The sequence below is a fragment of the Lynx canadensis genome, chromosome X (assembly GCF_007474595.2).
Source record: "Lynx canadensis isolate LIC74 chromosome X, mLynCan4.pri.v2, whole genome shotgun sequence".
In the NCBI taxonomy this organism is placed as follows: domain Eukaryota; kingdom Metazoa; phylum Chordata; class Mammalia; order Carnivora; family Felidae; genus Lynx; species Lynx canadensis.
In genome coordinates, this window is record NC_044321.2 from 105,758,028 (window position 1) to 105,775,700 (window position 17,673).

The following is a 17,673-nucleotide window of genomic DNA, read 5'->3' on the forward strand; positions in this document are numbered from 1 at the left end:
CAGTTGTGTGTGTGTGTGTGTGTGTGTGTGTGTATGTGTGTGTGTGTTTTATAAATGAGACTGGGGGATTCTGGCATTGGAGGAGGAGTGATAAATGTGTTATCCCTATAAGATTAAAAAAATAAAGGTGTTATCTAATAAAATATATGGAAACCCAGTAGGCGACTAGTTGTACATTAAACACAATTTGTGAGACATGTAGATTGCCTCAAGGCACTCTTTTCTAAGTTGAATTTTCTCTAGCACTTACAGCTACCTACGGTCATTTCTTTCTTTCTGCTCTCCTCCTAGACCCTCCTTCTGCTGTGTACCTGAGTTTGCCTTACTGGCCTCACTTGTGCTTTTCATTCTTATTTTTGTATCTGTTACCAGTGACCTAGCATTACTGACTGTTATATTCAAGGTACACTTTAAGAAAGAGGGAAAGCAAAAAGATTCTGCTGTATTAAGGGAGAGAATACATGTATTTGCGTATTGAATCAAAAATATTTATTGAAAAAAATTTATTGAGAGTCTAATATTATCCAGGCATTGTGCTAGGTGCTAGGAATAGAATAGTGAACAATGTAGATACAGCTTCTGACCTCAAAGAAATTACAGTTTTGGTGGCCTTGGTGTTCAAATGGTTCAGAATTTATGTTTTTTACATTATAGATGATGTAGTTCTTGAAAGCACTGCCTATAAAGAGAATCTCTACATGTAAGATCCCAATATTCTTACTTTAATTTTAAGAGTAATTACATAATTAATAAAAATGATTTAATGTAAAGACCTAACAAAGCATTTAGTAGCCATATTGAACAAACACAAATGCTCAGAATGTCCCTTGCTTACCTAAATCTGCCCCATGTTTTTCCTTTAAGACCCCACTCAAATTCTACTTTCTCTTGGAATTCTCCCTGACTGTCCTGTTCATGTCATTTCTTCCTCTGAGAAATTGTTTATTTCCCTTCATTTGACAAGTAGCATGCATGGCTATTTATGTTTTATGTATATGCCCCATCTTTCTACTGAGATTATAAATCTGTCAAGGACAGAGACAGAAAGCCATTTCTAGCTGTACACTCAGCACTGCACACAGCAGACCTATCTTCAGAGGATAAAATCTGAGCTCCTCAGCATGGAATTCAAGGTCTTCCATGGCCCTGCTTCTGCCTCCTTCACCAGTCTCATCTCCCACCAGGCTCCATCTCAGTTTGTCATATCACACCTCTGCATCCTTACTCATGTCCTTTGCCTGGAAGATAGATCCTGCCCATATTTGTTTTTCACCTGGCTAATTCCCCTTCATCTTTTAATACTTTCATCCATCATCATCCTCACTGGAAAGACTTACCTGATTATTTTCTCCCATCCAACACATTTAGTGAAGTGATTCTCTCCTGTGTCCCGATGGATTCATTGCAGACCCATGTTTAAGCAGTAATCATATCTGGTGGTTTGCCACTGCATCTTCAGTGCCTAAAAGAACGTTTGGCATAGGAGACACGCAATGAATACTTGCTAAGTGATGAGCTTAATGGTTAATATCTTCCTTCCTTAATAGATTATTATTATTTCCTTAGCTTCAGGTACCACCTCTATACTGATGATCTCTCCATAATTTGATGCCATAATATATGCTGTGAAGGAAAATCAATTTGCTGGGAAGGCATATAACAAGGGTAACTCATTTGGATTGGGTTGGAAGTATAAGAAAAGACTTCTCTATATGGCATTTGACTAGAGACCAGAAAGACCAGGCAAGTATAGGCCATAAGGTGGGGTAGGGGAGGGAAGGGTTTCAACAGAGAGATTAGCCACAGCAGGATCCTGCAGTGGTAAAGACCTTGAAATGTTTGGGATCAGAGAAAAGGCTAGTATGGTTACAGTGTGCTGGTCAAGTGGAAGAACATGGCAGATAGGGCTGGGGAGGTAGGCAGGAAACAGATAATACAAGGTCTCACTGGATTTCACTGTAAGTAGGATTAGAACTCTTCAAATGGTTTTTAGGAGAGTGACATGATCAATTTTATATTTTAAAATCACTCTGGCTGATATGTACAGTCTTTCAATAGGACTGGGGGCTAATAGACATTGAGAAGCCAGTCACGGTACTATTACAATGTTACCAGTGAGAGATGATGGTAGCGTAGGCTAGTAGAGTAGTGGCAGAGATGGGGAGAAATAAATTGAGCTCTATGTATTCAGAGGTAGAAATTATAGGATTTGGTAATGGATTATAGAGGAAGGCATCAATAATAACTTTCAGGTTACTGGTTTGTGAATTGAATATGTGTTTGTGCACATATGGGAGATGGGAGATGGGAGAGTTCTGGAACAGAAAAGGTTTGGGGAAGAAGAACAATGATGAAGTCAGTTTCGTATAAGAGTATTCTGATATAGCAGCAGATGTTAAATAGGTAGCTAAATATACTGGTTGAAACTCAGAAGAGATATCTGAGCTAGAAATCTGAATTTACAAGCCATCAGCGTGTAGATGGAATTTAAAAGCCTGAGAATGGGGTGCCTGGGTGGCTCAGTGGTTAAGCGTCCAACTCTTGATTTCAGCTCAAGTCATGATCCCAGAGGCATGGGATTGAGGCCCACATTGGGGTCCATGCTGAGTGTGGAGCCTTCTTAAGATTCTCTCTCTCTCCTTCTGTCCCTCCTCCCTCTCTAAAATAAAAAAGTCTAGAAATGGGTGAAATCATGTACAGAAACTGTTCAGAAGGAGAGAGAACCCAGAATGGAGCTCTGGGAATTCCACTATTTAGAGGTCATGTAGAGGAAGAATAATCAGCAAATAAGACTGAGGAGGGATAGAGAAGTAGGAGGAAATCTATACTTGCCAGTACAGGGAAGATAAAATATTTTTTTGAGAAGAGAATGGTTTAGGGAGGAAAGGCTGACAAACTCTACTAAAGGCCACAGAGAGAAGGAGCAAGCTGAGGACAGAGAAGAGTCCATTGTATCTGATAACATGGAGGACATTGATGACCTCACGAACAGAACTTTTGGTACGGTGATGGGTGAAGAAGCCTCTCTGGAGTGAGATAAAGCAATGAATAAAAAGTGGAGGCACCTGAATGGCTCAGTCAGTTAAGCATCCAACTGTTGATTTAGCTCAAGTCAGGATCACACGGTTTGTGGGACTGAGCCTCATGTCAGGCTCTGCGCTGACAGCACGGAGCCTGCTTGGGATTCTCTCTCACTCTCGCTCTCGCTCTCTCGCTCTCTCTCTCAAAATAAGTAAGAAAACGTTTCTTTTAAACGAAGATGACACAATGAATGTTTAGAACGTTCTTTGGAGAACCCTGGCTCTGAAAAGAAATAGATTTGGTGAGAGCTGGAACAGATTGCTTAAGGGAAGATGTTTTCACAATGTGAAATAATAGACAATGTCCGAATACCATTAGGAAGAAGAATTTATCAGAAAGGGAGAAATTGAAGATGCGGGGGACCAGGGGGATATAGTGTTTTACGGACCCTGCAAGGGCTGGGAGGTCCGAAGTCCAGAGCACATGTGAAGGGATTGGCCTCTGATCAAAGGAGTGACACACGGTAACAAACATGTACTGAATACCTACCATGTGCTTGATTTTGTTTCAAATACTGGGGTTATGACAGTGAGTAATGCCTGGTCCCTGCCTTCATGGGGCTCATAGTTTAGTGAAAGAGACAGACAAGTAAACAGCCAATTATAATCAGGTTGGTAATGCTGTGATAATTACAGGGTCCTATGTCAGTCCTGGGGACAGTCATTATTATGGGTTGAATTTTGTCGCCCAAAGAAAGATATTTTGGAGTCCTAACACCCAGTACCTTAGAATGTGACCTTACTTGGGTAGGGTCTTTACAGAGGTAATCAAGTTAAAATGAAGTCAGTAAGGTGGGCCCCAATTTAATATGACTGGTGTCCTTATAAAAGCGGGAAATTTAGAAACAAAGACACACACAGGGGCATTGCCATGTGAAGATGGAGGCAGAGATTGGAATGCTATGCCTGCAAGCCAAGAAACACCAAAGATTGCCAGCAAATGACCAGAAGCTAGGAGAAAGATGCAGGACAGATTCTTCCTCACTGCCCTCGGGAGAAATCAATGCTGACTTGATCTCAGACTTCTGGACTCCAGAACTGTGAGGAAGTGAATTTTTTTTATTTGTAATTTAACTTTATTTTTTATTTTTTTAAAATTTACATCCAAATTAGTTAGTATATAGTGAAGCAATGATTTCAGGAGTAGATTCCTTAATGCCCCTTACCCATTTAGCCCATCCCTCCTCCCACAACCCCTCTAGCAACCCTCAGTTTGTTCTCCATATTTATGAGTCTCTTCTGTTTTGTCCCCCTCCCTGTTTTTATATTATTTTTGTTTCCCTTCCCTTATGTTCATCTGTTTTGTCTCTTAAAGTCCTCATATGAGAGAAGTTATATGATTTTTGTCTTTCTCTGACTGATTTCACTTAGCATAATACCCTCCAGTTCTATCCACGTAGTTGCAAATGGCAAGATTTCATTCTTTTTGATTGCTGACTAATACTCCATTGTATATATATATACCACAACTTCTTTATCCATTCATCCATCGATGGACATTTGGGCTCTTTCCATACTTTGGCTATTGTTGATAGTGCTGCTATAAACATGGGGGTGCATGTGTCCCTTCGAAACAGCACACCTGTATCCCTTGGATAATTGCCTAGTAGTGCAATTGCTGGGTTGTAGGGTAGTTCTATTTTTAGTTTTTGGAGAAACCTCCATACTGTTTTCCAGAGTGGCTGCACCAGCTTGCATTCCCAACAATGCAAAAGAGATCCTCTTTCTCCGCATCCTTGCCAACATCTATTGTCTGAGTTGTTAATGTTAGCCATTCTGACAGGTGTCAGGTGGTATCTCATTGTAGTTTTGATTTGTATTTCCCTGATGATGAGTGATGTTGAGCATTTTTTTATGTGTCAGTTGGCCGTCTAGATGTCTTCTTTAAGAAGTGTCTATTCATGTCTTTTGCCCATTTCTTCATTGGATTATTTGTTTTTTGGTGTTGAGTTTGATAAGTTCTTTGTAGATTTTGGATACTAACCCTTTATCTGATATGTCATTTGCAAATATCTTCTCCAATTCTGTCGGTTGCCTTTTAGTTTTGCTGATTGTTTCCTTCGTTGTGCAGAAGCTTTTTATTTTGATGAGGTCCCAGTAGTTCATTTTTGCTTTTGTTTCCCTTGCCTCCGGAGACATGTTGTGTAAGAAATTGCTGCGGGCAAGATCAAAGAGGTTTTTGCCTGCTTTCTCCTCGAGGATTTTGATGGCTTCCTGTCTTACATTAAGGTCTTTCATCCACTTTGAGTTTATTTTTGTGTATGGTGTAAGAAAGTGGTCCAGGTTCATTCTTCTGCATGTCACTGTCCAGTTTTCCCAGAACCACTTGCTGAAGAGGCTGTCTTTATTCCATTGGATATTCTTTCCTGCTGTGTCAAAGATTAGTTGCCCATACGTTTGTGGGTCCATTTCTGGGTTCTCTATTCTATTCCATTGATCTGAGTGTCTGTTCTTGTGCCAAGTGAAGTTTTGTTTTTTAGACCACTCAGTTTGTGGTACTTTGTTATGTCAGCCCTAAAAAGCTAATACAGACACCCAAACCAGTCTGAGAGAGAGGCCTCGGTCAGGTTAAGGGAATCCTTCCAGTGGAGGTGTTGCCTGAGCCGAATCAAGATAAGTAAGTAGGATTGCATGGGTGGGCCTGCAGAGGCCATTCCTTGTAAAGTGATCATCACCTGCAGGGGTTTGGAAGTCAAAGAGTGTATATGTCCAAACTACTGCTAGTAATCCAATGTGGCTGGATGTAGACTGTGTGACCATGGTGGCAACAACTGAGATCTGAGAAGCTGGAGCCAGTTCATGAAAGGCGTCAATTCCAAGCCAAGGAATTTGGACTTTATCTTGAAGCCAAGTGATTGGCCTTTAAACATTCATTTCCCCTCCCAACTATTCCCCTGTCTCATGCCATTTTTTTCTAGGAAGCCTTCTCTTACATTTACTGTGGAACTTCTCACACACAAATATGGAAAATAACTTGCTTCTTCTCTCTTCAAATATGCAGTGATATGTCCTATTATGTCCTGTTTACTGGGATATGCCCGGTACCTGGCAAGTGCTTGGCATATAGTAGTCTGTTAATAAATGGCTCTCTGGTGTGTTCCTAGGGACAGCATTGGTACTCCCTTGGTTCTCTTTGGTCATATTCCAGCACACTCCATATTTTGTTTTCACTCTTCTCTCTTCTTCCTTCCTCTCACTGATGACCCAGCACCAATGACCCCCATGACACTTGGCTGTCATTTCACTTCTCCTTGGGCAAGGACTCTGGGAGCTCCTAGTATGCTTCCTCTAACACAGAATTGGCAGTTCCCCCCATCGGGCAGCCCCTCATGCATTCAGGTTCCTTATTGTCCCCAAGGGAGCCTGGTTCACATTGCACAAAACCCTGCAGTCCAACCTTGTCACCTTGCTCCTGCCCCTGGTTCTGCCAGGACTAGTGCTTAACTGACCCTAAGAAGGGTCATTAGGTCACTTTCAAGGAAGTATCTCTGGCCAGAATGGACCAAAGAACAGGTGGCAGCTTTGGCAAGAGGATGCAGTTGAGGCTACAGGATGCAGCAATGGGATTGCTGGGCTCAACAGGTGGGCAGGGTCAAGTAATCTGAGCAATCTCCAAGTGAGCCAGATTTGACCCATGGGATCTCCACCAAAAAAGGCAAACTAGGGCACCAGAACAGGAAATTAGGAAGAATGATAGTCAAGGCAAGAGGCTGAGCAGAAACCACGTGCACTAGATTGAATTCATTTAAAAAGTACATCCACTCGGGGCGCCTGGGTGGCTCAGTCGATAAAGCGTCTGACTTCGGCTCAGGTCACGATCTCATGGTTTGTAGGTCTGAGCCCCCATCAGGGTCTGCTCTGACAGTACGGCTCTCTGTCTCCCTCTCTCCCTGCCCTTCCCCTGCCCTTCCCCTGCTTGTACTTTCTCTCTCAAATCAATTAAATAAACTTAAAAATATAAAATAAATAAAAAGTGCATCCTCTCAAAAAAAGTGCATCCTCTCATACCTGCCCATTTCTACATGCATAAACACACCCCAACTTGAGCTAGCACACACACACACACACACACACACACACACATCCCACAGACACAAAATGCTGGCACACAGTGTCATACTCACAATGGAAGAACCTAGTGTGACATGTTTTGTTTGGCAGATATTGTAACTACCTTATGTGTTTGCAATTTGCAGGGAAAGATGTGCTCTTTACAAGTGTATGTCCCAAATAATAGAAACATCTCTTGAAATAACCAAGTTTTTTTTTGTTGTGATGGTTTCAAACAGATAGCTTTCTGTCTTCTTATACCAATTGAATCTGATACAATTTAACTTTTTCTGGATGATTTCAAGCAATCTTTATAGATACTCATTATTGGGGGCTGAGCTGAGATAAAGAGTGTTATTAGGAGCTATATTGAGGTGTATTGGACTCTATCCCTCCACTAAACATTCCCAGTATTAAATATCCCATTTACACAGACACTCATATTATATATATATATATATATATACACACACACACACCATATTTCTATATAAATGTCTCTACATAAGATACACACATAAATCATGCTTATAGACACACACACCATACAGTTACTTGCAAGCAACCTATTCACTCCCTGCAATGAGATTTGTAAGTGGTTCCTTTTTCTATAGCCAATAGCTTGCTTCTTTCGTCATTTTCCTTCCTTTTTCGCACACTAATTGTTGGGATTAAGGAGTTAGCCCCTCATTCACTGCAGAGTTGGTGGTTTTAATTGGTTGCACCTGATTTAGTTAAAGAAGGCATTTTAACTATAAAGGACTTCACAGGGAGATAGGCTCAGGGGGAGTTATTAAAAGCAAGTGCAAAACAGCTCCTTGGGAGGTCATTATTTTGCATTTCTCGCCTGCCTCCCCACCCCCACATGTTTATTATTGGTAACAAGGTGAGAGGAAATCCCGTGACTTCATTAGAAAACTGGAAAAATACCTTTTCCTTATCAATACCTTCCTTTCTTGCTAGAGCACATTTCTTCTGGAATGAGATAAGGCAAAGTGGCCAGCCCCAAGCATCCTTTTTGTCTAAAGGTCAGGGTTAATAAACTCTCTGGAGCTTCAGGGATCATCCCTGGAGAACAACCCTATCCTCCCACCCCCCACCTCCCACATACAGACAGCTACATCATAAGCTGAAAGTTGTAAATAACATGGACACCACCTACCCTGGTAGTATTCACAAAGGGAGGGGAGAGAAACAGTTTCAGAGGGTTTCACTAGCATCTGTTTTACTAACATATAAACAATGTGCTCATCACAAACCCTGTTTGTTGAAACCAGGCTGGCAGAACCTAGTGTGACATGCCTTGGTTGGCAGATACCTTAACATCTGATCTGTTTGGCATTGGCTGGGAAGGAAATGTTTGCAAGTGCATGTCCCAAATAATAGAAGCAGCTTGCAGTAGCCAAGTCCTTTTCATTGTAATTGTTTCAAATGGATAGGTCTCTGTCTTTTCATGCCAAGTGAACCTGACATAATTTGCCCTTTTCAGGTTGATTCCAGCCATCTTTACAGACACTAATCATTGAGTTGGGCTGGGATGTAAGGGGTGTCCTTAGGAGCTATATTGAGGTGTATCAGACTGTTTAATCATCCACTAAATGGCCCCAGGCTGCCTATATTTTTTTACAACTATCCTGTCTTCTTTCTAAAGTCTTTGCTGATAATGTTGTTTATGCCTCCAGTAACCCTTTGACATTTTCCATTCTACCCTAGACTCAGAAACCAAGCTGAGTTACAATTGTGTATAAAGTAAGATTGAAAGCCTTAGGAGTTTTTCTATAAGTACTCTGCATGAGTTTTGGTGTATAGATTTTGTATCATCTCTTCTGGATGCTCTAAGATTTTTAAAGGTTAAGTCTTAGTTTTTAGCTCTGAGAGTACTAGACAATTATGGTTTCCAGGAAGGGAACTTTCAGATAAGTGATGTATCATTGTAGTTAGGGTTAATACACATAAAGTAAACCTCACAAATAGAAAAGATATGTTTCTTTAGTACATTAATACCTTAAACAGAATCATATGGGTAATTAATGCAAGTTTCATTTACATGTGAAACTTGACTCTACTTTTCTATTTGTTAATACAGATCCTGTTGAGGAATCTACTCAGTAATACTATTCACTGTATATATATTTGGAAGTCATAATAACAAAGAATAATACCTCAATCAATCCATTGACAAGAAAGTTCATTTGCATAAAGTCAGTCTGGTACATAGAAACAGAATTCATGGAAGCTCTCGGTCCTTGGGTAGTGGTAGTGGCAGCTGAGAAAAAGAGAGAACCAAGACCACATTAGTGGGAGAAGTTAAAGGTGTGGAGACTTTTTTTAAAAAAAGTTTGCTTTTATTTCTTTATTTCGAGGGGGGAGGGGCAGACAGAGAGGGAGATAGAATCCTAAGCAGGCTCCACACTGTCAGCGCAGAGTCCAGCGCGGGTCTCTAACTCACGAACCATGAGATGATGACCTGAACTGAGATCAAGAGTCAGATGCTTAACTGATTGAGCCACCCAGGTGCCCCAAAGTTCTGGAGTCTTTAGCTCAAAAATAACTGGTGTGGGGCCATATCTTAGGAAAACTGAAAAATGTCCCACAAGCCTGAGTCACAGCCTTCTCTTGTAGCATGGCTGGAATGAAATATGTTTCTGACATTATTCTGGGAAGGAGATTTCTAAAGAAGAAGAGTCAATATTACTAGAGGTATTATTTTATAGTTTTGAAAGATATTCTGACTTTTTACTAAGTCAGAGTGGTCTTCCCACCAATTAATAGCAGATAGCTCAATGTGTGCCAGGTATCATGCTAAGCGTTTTGCATGTATTGTTTCAATTAGGCGCACACAAACTTTGCAGGTGGATGTTATTTCCATTGTGTAAATAAGGAAACTGCAGTTCTATGAAAGTTATTCACTTGACCAAGTTAGTGAGTGGCCAAATTGGGTTTCAAACCCAGTTCTAACTCCACAGCCTGCTATCTTAACCACTACCATATGCTGTAGCTCCTTAAGAGTTACATAGAGGAAAGGAGGCAAACCATAAGAGACTCTTAAAAACTGAGAATAAACTGAGGGTTTATGGGGGGGTGGGAGAGAGGGGAAAGTGGGTGATGGGTATTGAGGAGGGCACTTGTTGGGATGAGCACTGGGTGTTGTATGGAAACCAATTTGACAATAGATTTCATATTTAAAAAAAGAGATATGGCATAAGACAAACATTCTAGGGTACTTTAACAGGTATATGTTAGTAACTAAGCTGAGACTCATGTTGAGGGGCCCTTCCAAACCCTACTTATCTACCTCCAAACCCATGAGGCAATGACCTTTGCTAGTGCTGACTAGAATGATGGTTACAAAATGCATGAAAGAGAAAGGACAGTCTAAGTGTCCTAATTTCTAAAACAATCATCCTTGATGCCACATCTATAAAACCGAAAGGGAAGTTGTTACTCACTGCTTGGAACTGTGACCAAGGTCAAATGGACAACATGTTTTAACTTTCAGGAGCAAAATTGGCAACGTCAGTCAATCAGTCTTGCAGTAGCTAGCATCAGTGGTGAAATATATGCTACTTTCATGTCACTGAAAAAAATGAATGGCTATTGTTTAGAGCAAAGGATCAATCTCAAATATTGTGTGAGATGAATTTGCAAGTGAGATACTTTATGTGTTAAGAGATACTTATGAGGGGTTGAACAATATCAAGAGCAAGAATTGAGACTGCCATGGAAGGTTTAAGAATGGTGTCCTTGATGATGCATGAATTGGCCATCTAGCCATTCACAGGACAGATGGAAGTATTGTAAAGGTCAGAGATTTGCTTCATTAAATGTCTTAATGCCTTGCAACTGTAAGAATGATGGCTGAAGAATCCAATTTGGATGAAGAAACTAACTTGTTCTGGAAGAAACCCTAAACACAAGCAAAGTTTCTGAAAAGATGTCAATGAATTTTGAGTGATGAATGAAAACATGAAGGACTTGACATTTGTTTTGAACTTTCAAGGGAAACGACAAAACAAGGTGTTCTCAAGCAGAATAGTAGCCAGGGTAGAAGCTGGTTTTTCTAGTATGACCAAGAAACAAATGATAGAATTTTTAGAGGCAAACTTTAGCATGCCCGAGACCCTAAAATGGGTTCAGAATCTGACTACAGATGAGGCTAATGGACTCATACTGTTCTGCTAGCAGTGATACTATCCATGTAGAATTCACTCCTCAAAGGCAGTCAGTCAAGCTAATAGGATAAAAATTCTAAAGCACTGGAGAAATTATGTGATTAGCTTCTTTTTTAAAAATTTATTTATTCATTTTGAGAGAGAGAGAGAGAGAGTGCACAAGCAGGGGAGGGACAGAGAGAGAGAATCCCAAGCAGGCTCTGTACGGACAGTGCACAGCCCGATACGGGGCTCGAACCCATGAACAATGAGATCATGACCTGACCCCAAATCAAGAGTCGGATGCTTAACTGACTGAACCCAGGTGCCCCATGTGATTGGCTTCTTCACCATAACAGGGCTGTGGATGGCAAATCACTTTTGCAATATTAGTTGTACCTGAGGACATTCAAAAACTCCTGTGGGTTCAGCTCCATCCTTGGATCCTAGTTTCGCACAGGGGGAATCTTAGAAATTCAGGCTTACTCTGACTTCGTCATCCCATAAACTTACTTGGGGTTCTACTTAATTTCCTGTAACTCTCTTCCAGAATCCAAATCTTTTATTTGGTTCCCCAACTGATTATCCATTCCCTCTGAAAGTAGTGTTCTGATTTGCCTCTCTTCAGGCCCTTCTAATCCTTACTTCAATACTATACTTCTATCTGCTCTTAGGACTCCTAGATACTTTCTATTTTTTGCCTTGACCCTATTCCCACTATCAGGTCTCCCTGACACTTTGGTCACCTGCTTGAGCTAGATCCATAATACTTAGGCCCTTCTTAGAGCTTATATAAGCCCTGCTGGTTTGTCTGGATCTAACTTATTTGAATGGTACCACTCCACTTAGTCTCCAGAGTCATTTATCAGACCAAGCTCAAAAAGACTTTTGACCATTTGTAGAATGCAAATTCATCCTCAAAAGACAAAAAAGTTAACCTCAGCTGAGTAAAGCCAAAAGAATGTATCTAAGGATATAAAACAAATACTCAAAAAAGGAAGTTCCAGTGATTTTGTTTTTAGTGTCACTGGAATATGTATATCATTTCCCAGTGGGCTTCTGTGACAGGGGTAACTCTTATTTGGACATATAAATTCTGATGGATTTGTCACACAATCCCTCCTATTACTTTAGTAGTAGTGAGAAATGCATTTTGCAATCAGCTTTATTAAACCCAAATCTTGATGAGCTAGAAGAGTAGTGAGTCCAGATACCACGTCCCCACGCTTTGTGCCTTCATTCATTTTTATGGCAACAATGATCTTGCACTACAGGTGAAGTTGAACATAGAAGGTAAACTTGAGGAGCCTGTGGAGCTTGAGAAGAGGAAGAAAAAGATGTTAAAGTTTAGAAATCTTGGAGCATACGCCAGAATGCTCTCTGAATCCAATTCATTTGGCTGGGTTCCTGATACCTGTCTAATTCTTGGCAGTCCTCTGTTCATAAGGTCCTGAAATCTGTCTCTAGGCCCCTCTCTGAAGTTTTACTTCTGGAGATACTGCTCTGGAACACAGTTATAAATATTTCTCAATTAGTATCACCGCCTTGAGAACCATGCAGCCTTCCTCACTTCCTAGCCTGGGTCCTTTGTAGAGACATGCTAATGTGGATGGGTTTCTGATGCTGAGACAGGTACTATTGGCAAGCTTCCTTTAGGCCAAGGCTGAAGCCATTTTGCTTTTAGTTGTCCCTGACTTACCCATTCCCAGTTTCCTCTTCCTCTCATCTGAGTACCCGCTGAGGTACCAGCAAGCCATCTGGCTCAAACGGTGGAGGTTAAAGTATAAATTGAAGGTGGAGCTCTTCTAATCTAGTGTGGCAGTTTGTGCTGATCAGGTTAATGAGGATAATTTCTCTTTGGCTTGTACAGAGACATGCAAATTTAATCTGATTTGCTATTAATTACTCTGTCCAATCATTAACATAATGTTTCACTAAATAGAGAAAATCTATTCATGTTGCAGAGGCAGTGTGTCAACCAAAACACAATAATAGAAAATTGTTGCCTTTTGTGTTCGGCAGGGAAGCTGCCAATGTGAGCAAGGCACATGTATGACCAATGTGAGCAAGGCACATGCTTTGACATACTTCTCATCAGTAGGGATGGGCTGTCTTGGGTTATACACTCTCCTCCAGCTCCCTCAGGGGAATTACATACATTTTTGAGATGATTGGAAGGGAATACAGAGGTACACTGTTGTTTGGGGGGCAGAGTGAAGCTAAATGGCCCACAAGTAGATTAAATAATCACATCTTCAGTGAGAACAACATAATGCTTTATCAAATAAATGAAATGACTTTAGATGGCTCTTTTGTATTCTTTTATTAACAAATATTTATTGAACAATGATTATGTATTAAGCACTGTAGTGGGTACTGGGGATGTAGCATTCAAACAAGACAGACGCAGATCCTACCTTTGTGAAGTTTATAGTCCAAGTAGAGGATGTATATCTATGTGCCTAAAGATCCATGTCTATAATCATTGATAATTTAGGAGCAGAGAAATTTATAATGAAGAAATGACAAGGTCAAGGTGTTCTAAGAGCATATCATAAAGAGACTAGGTGGCATCCAAAGAATAAGCCAGGTGAAAAGTAGAGTGAGGAAGGGGAGAAAGAACAGCATGTGTGAGAGTTTTGAGGAGGCATGTCTGAGGAACTTAAATTCTAAGAGGAAAGAAGCTCTGAGAGCAAGAAAGCAGGAGACGAGACTGGAGATTGAGGCAAGAGTTCTCTGGGTTTTAGCCATGAACGGGCTCTATGTGGGCTACATGTCATTGGATGTTGTGACACAGGTAATGTTAGTCACTTCTGTGGGGCATTTGGACTTCATCCCCAGGGCAATGGGAAAGTTGTTGAAAGTTTCTAAGCTGAGTTGATCTTAGACTAGTAGATTTTTTAAAAAATTCCCAGTGGCCAACATGCTAAATAAGCTCCTCAACCTATCTCAGACACGTGGATGCAAGAAAAAGAAAAAAAAAAAGACATATATGCATGGAGCAGATTAAGCATTTCCACTCTGCATCTGCACAGAAGGCCCGGCAGAACCCCTGAGAGGCTGAAAAGTAATTACACTTCTACTCTGGATCCATGTCTTAACCACAAGGAGTGTGTTCTGCAGTCTCTATTTCCTAATTGAGGGTAATTAGAAGAAGTTAAAACTAGATTAGGGACAATTAGACCCTATACAAGAGGGAGCTCTGTGGGTGGTCAGGAAGGGAGTAGGAAGAACCAGCTGGGAAAGTGTTTCCCCAACTGTTTGGTGTTCTTTGACTCATATTGTAGGTGGAAGTTCTTGGAGGGTTTATCTGTGCTCCTGGTGGTGCCCACCTGGAGGGTGGGCAAGTGAAATAAGTGAGTTATACACACACACATATATGCACACATGCACACACATACCACTGACAGCCAATCGAGATTACCTTTTCCTCAAGCCAAAGGGCTTCATAAGCCAATAAATGGAAAAAAAGAGGAAAAGAAAGTGAAGGTTTTATTACAACTTGATTGAAGATGTCTTATTTGAGCAACTGCTTTTTTGTCTGGATCTAGATACTGTAGGAAGGATATGGCGAGTATATGATCTTGTCTTTAATGAGCTTCCAGGTCTATTTGAGAGATTTGGTATGGCTGGAGCACAAAGTGGGAGAAGGGGACTGGTGAAGGATAAGCTCAAGAAGTGGCCAGAAGCTAGGCTGAGGAGTTCTGACCGCATCCAAGGGGCAGGAGGGAACCATGGAGAGTTCCTGTCAACAGGGAAAGGATAGGGCCAGGCTTGGATTTTAGAAAGCTACATCTGGCCACCCTGGGGAAAGTGGATGAGAGGACATGACAAGGAGCAAGTTTGGGAGGGGGGTTAGTCAGAGCTGCCTGTGGAGAAAGCTGGGGGTATCTATGACCATGTGGAGAAAGCTGGGGAGGAGAAGCCAGTGTAGGCAGAAAAAAGTAACTTACTTCACTCTTTTCATACACTAAACATTGATTGCTTTGATTCATTCAATCAACAAATAATTCTTTTTCATCTGTTCTGTGCAGAACATCATGCTAGGGGGACATTAAGAGGAATAAGAATAATGTTATTCCAATCTTCAAGGGGACTGCATAACTAACTTTTCAAGTGAGTGGAACAGTCAATAGCTGTTCTAGAATTTTAGAGATGGTTCTGCTCAGTGGAGGGGCAGATGATCTAAGAAATAAGAGAAAGGGAGGTGAATGTGCATGAACCCTGAGGAAAGGCATAGTGAAGAGCATTGCTAGGCAGACGCTAAGAAAGTATAATAGGAAGTACTAGACAATAAGTTTGAATGGGAAAGGTATGCTGACTATGTGTGTATACAAATGTGTGTGTGCATGTGTGCATGTATGTGTGTGTGTAGGTATACATGGGTACACATACATAATGCAACCAAAAACCTTAGCACCAACAGATATTTCTATAATAGAAAGTCAGAAAAAGGAAGAGAAGGAGAGGGAGAAAGAGACAGAGAGGGAGAGAGAGATTTTTGTGGCATGCCAACTTGGGTTTTCCACATTTTCTCCTAAAAGACATCTATATATGGTGGTATAGCCTGATGGAATTGCGTTTGTTGGGCAAACTCAACTTTACCAAGCAAGGCTTAACCTGGAGGTCCCAAGGGCTTTAGGCTGTAGGGCCCAAGGGAGGGTCCCTGCTCTGCTGGCCAGTTCCCTGGAAGAGGGAGAAGCAGTGGCCTGAATCCCCAAGTACTTTGTCTAGTGCCTGACTGAGCAGGATGGGCACCATGACAAAGGAGGCCAGGAGGAAAGTGGCCTTCTCCACCACCTCAGGATCAGAACAGGCCAGATTTAGTAGAGGATCCAGGTCACTGAAGAAGTGGCCAATCTCATAGGCTGTACAGGATGGCAGCTGGAAAGTCATGAGGACAGTGACCACAGGGGTTAGGAATCCATCCAGCCAAGGCCCACTTGCAAACATAATGCACGTGTGGAGGTTCATGAGGGATGGGTACTGGAGAGAGCTGCAGATAGCAAGGTAGTGGTCAGAAGGCACGGCCTGGCAGCACAAAGCACTCAACTACGGCTAATGAACTGAAGGAGAACTGGGCCACACAACCTGCAAAAGAAGCTGCCTCAGGATCTGAGAGAGGGTCTGCAGCATCTTAGGGGCAATGGAAGTAGTGGACCAGATGTCAAGGAAGGACAAATTGGACGAAAAGAAATACATGGGGGTGTGGAGGCTGAGCTTAAAGGAAATGGCTGTGAGGATGAAAACATTCCCCAGCACGGTCACTACATAGATGCCCAGAAATATCCCCAAATGAAAAGACTGTAGCCCATGGAGATTCCCAGATCCCAGGAAGAGAAATTCTTTGATCATGGCCGGATTACCTGTGTCTGTGAGATTCAAACATTAGACCTGAAAAAAGGAGAGAAATATCACCAATTGGAAAAAGAGCTGTGCTCCTAGAGGGAAGCAACTGCACCAGAAATGCCATAGACTATAAAACTCAAAGATTTTGTCTTTTCTCCTCCGGAACAAATTTTCTGTTTTGTTCTACCAGGTATATTTATCTAATACTTGTAGCAGAATCAGAAACTATGCCCTGGGGAATGAACACAGAGGGCGTCTCCTCTGCTCTTTTCCACTCTTTTCCTTGACATAACATGTGACAAGTCTACCTCTGGGAGTCTCACAGTGGGAGGCAAACACCTCTTAATAGGGATGTCGTGCAGAAGCTTCTCTGAACTTCTGAAACTCAGCCTCTGAGACTCAATAAAAGTGTGAGTCCAAGATCCTAAAATAACATCAGGAATTAAGACCACCCTATCGCCCATTGAACCCCTAAATCAAGGTGGGTTCCACCAGAAATGTAATTGGAGGGAGGAGGGGAATTCAGAGATATTGATCTTAATGTACCTGTAAGAAAAATAAGACTCTCTGCCAGACTCTGGGGACACGTCGCTGATTGCTTCCATGGCATCAAATTCCTATGGAAATCGGGGGAAATGTATGTAAAGTTATTCACTTGAAATGTTAGAGAAAAATAATGTTCCATCCTTCATAAATGAAAATGACATTCCTGACTCACAAGCAGTAGGATGTGCATTTAGAGTTATTTTTTTTTCCAGCAGCGGGGATGGGTTTGCAGTGAGTCATGGCTGCACTCTCTCACTTTCCCACAACCCCACCTCCCCCCCCCCCCCCCCCCCCCCCGCCAGAGCTCAAAGGCTCATATTTGTGAAATGGCTGTCTGGTCTTAGCGCCTGGGCTGCAATAGAATTGAAAATCAGGCTGTGTTGTGACCTAAATTAGGGGTAAGTGTGAGGCAAGAGTTAGGGGCTCAGTTTAGTTGGCATTCTAAGCTGAAGCCTCTGTCTGGCCAGGGAATAAAGCAAAGCCATCTTTACTACTTT

General features: G+C 41.6%; 1 protein-coding gene across 1 annotated transcript; it reads right to left on the reverse strand.

The window, feature by feature from the left end:
• Window positions 1–15,919: 15,919 nt before the first annotated feature.
• Window positions 15,920–16,636, reverse strand: LOC115506892 (olfactory receptor 6N2-like). The gene is given in 3 exon segments (XM_030304847.1): window positions 15,920–16,300; window positions 16,302–16,405; window positions 16,408–16,636. Coding segments are annotated over 3 exon segments (714 nt in total).
• Window positions 16,637–17,673: the final 1,037 nt, after the last annotated feature.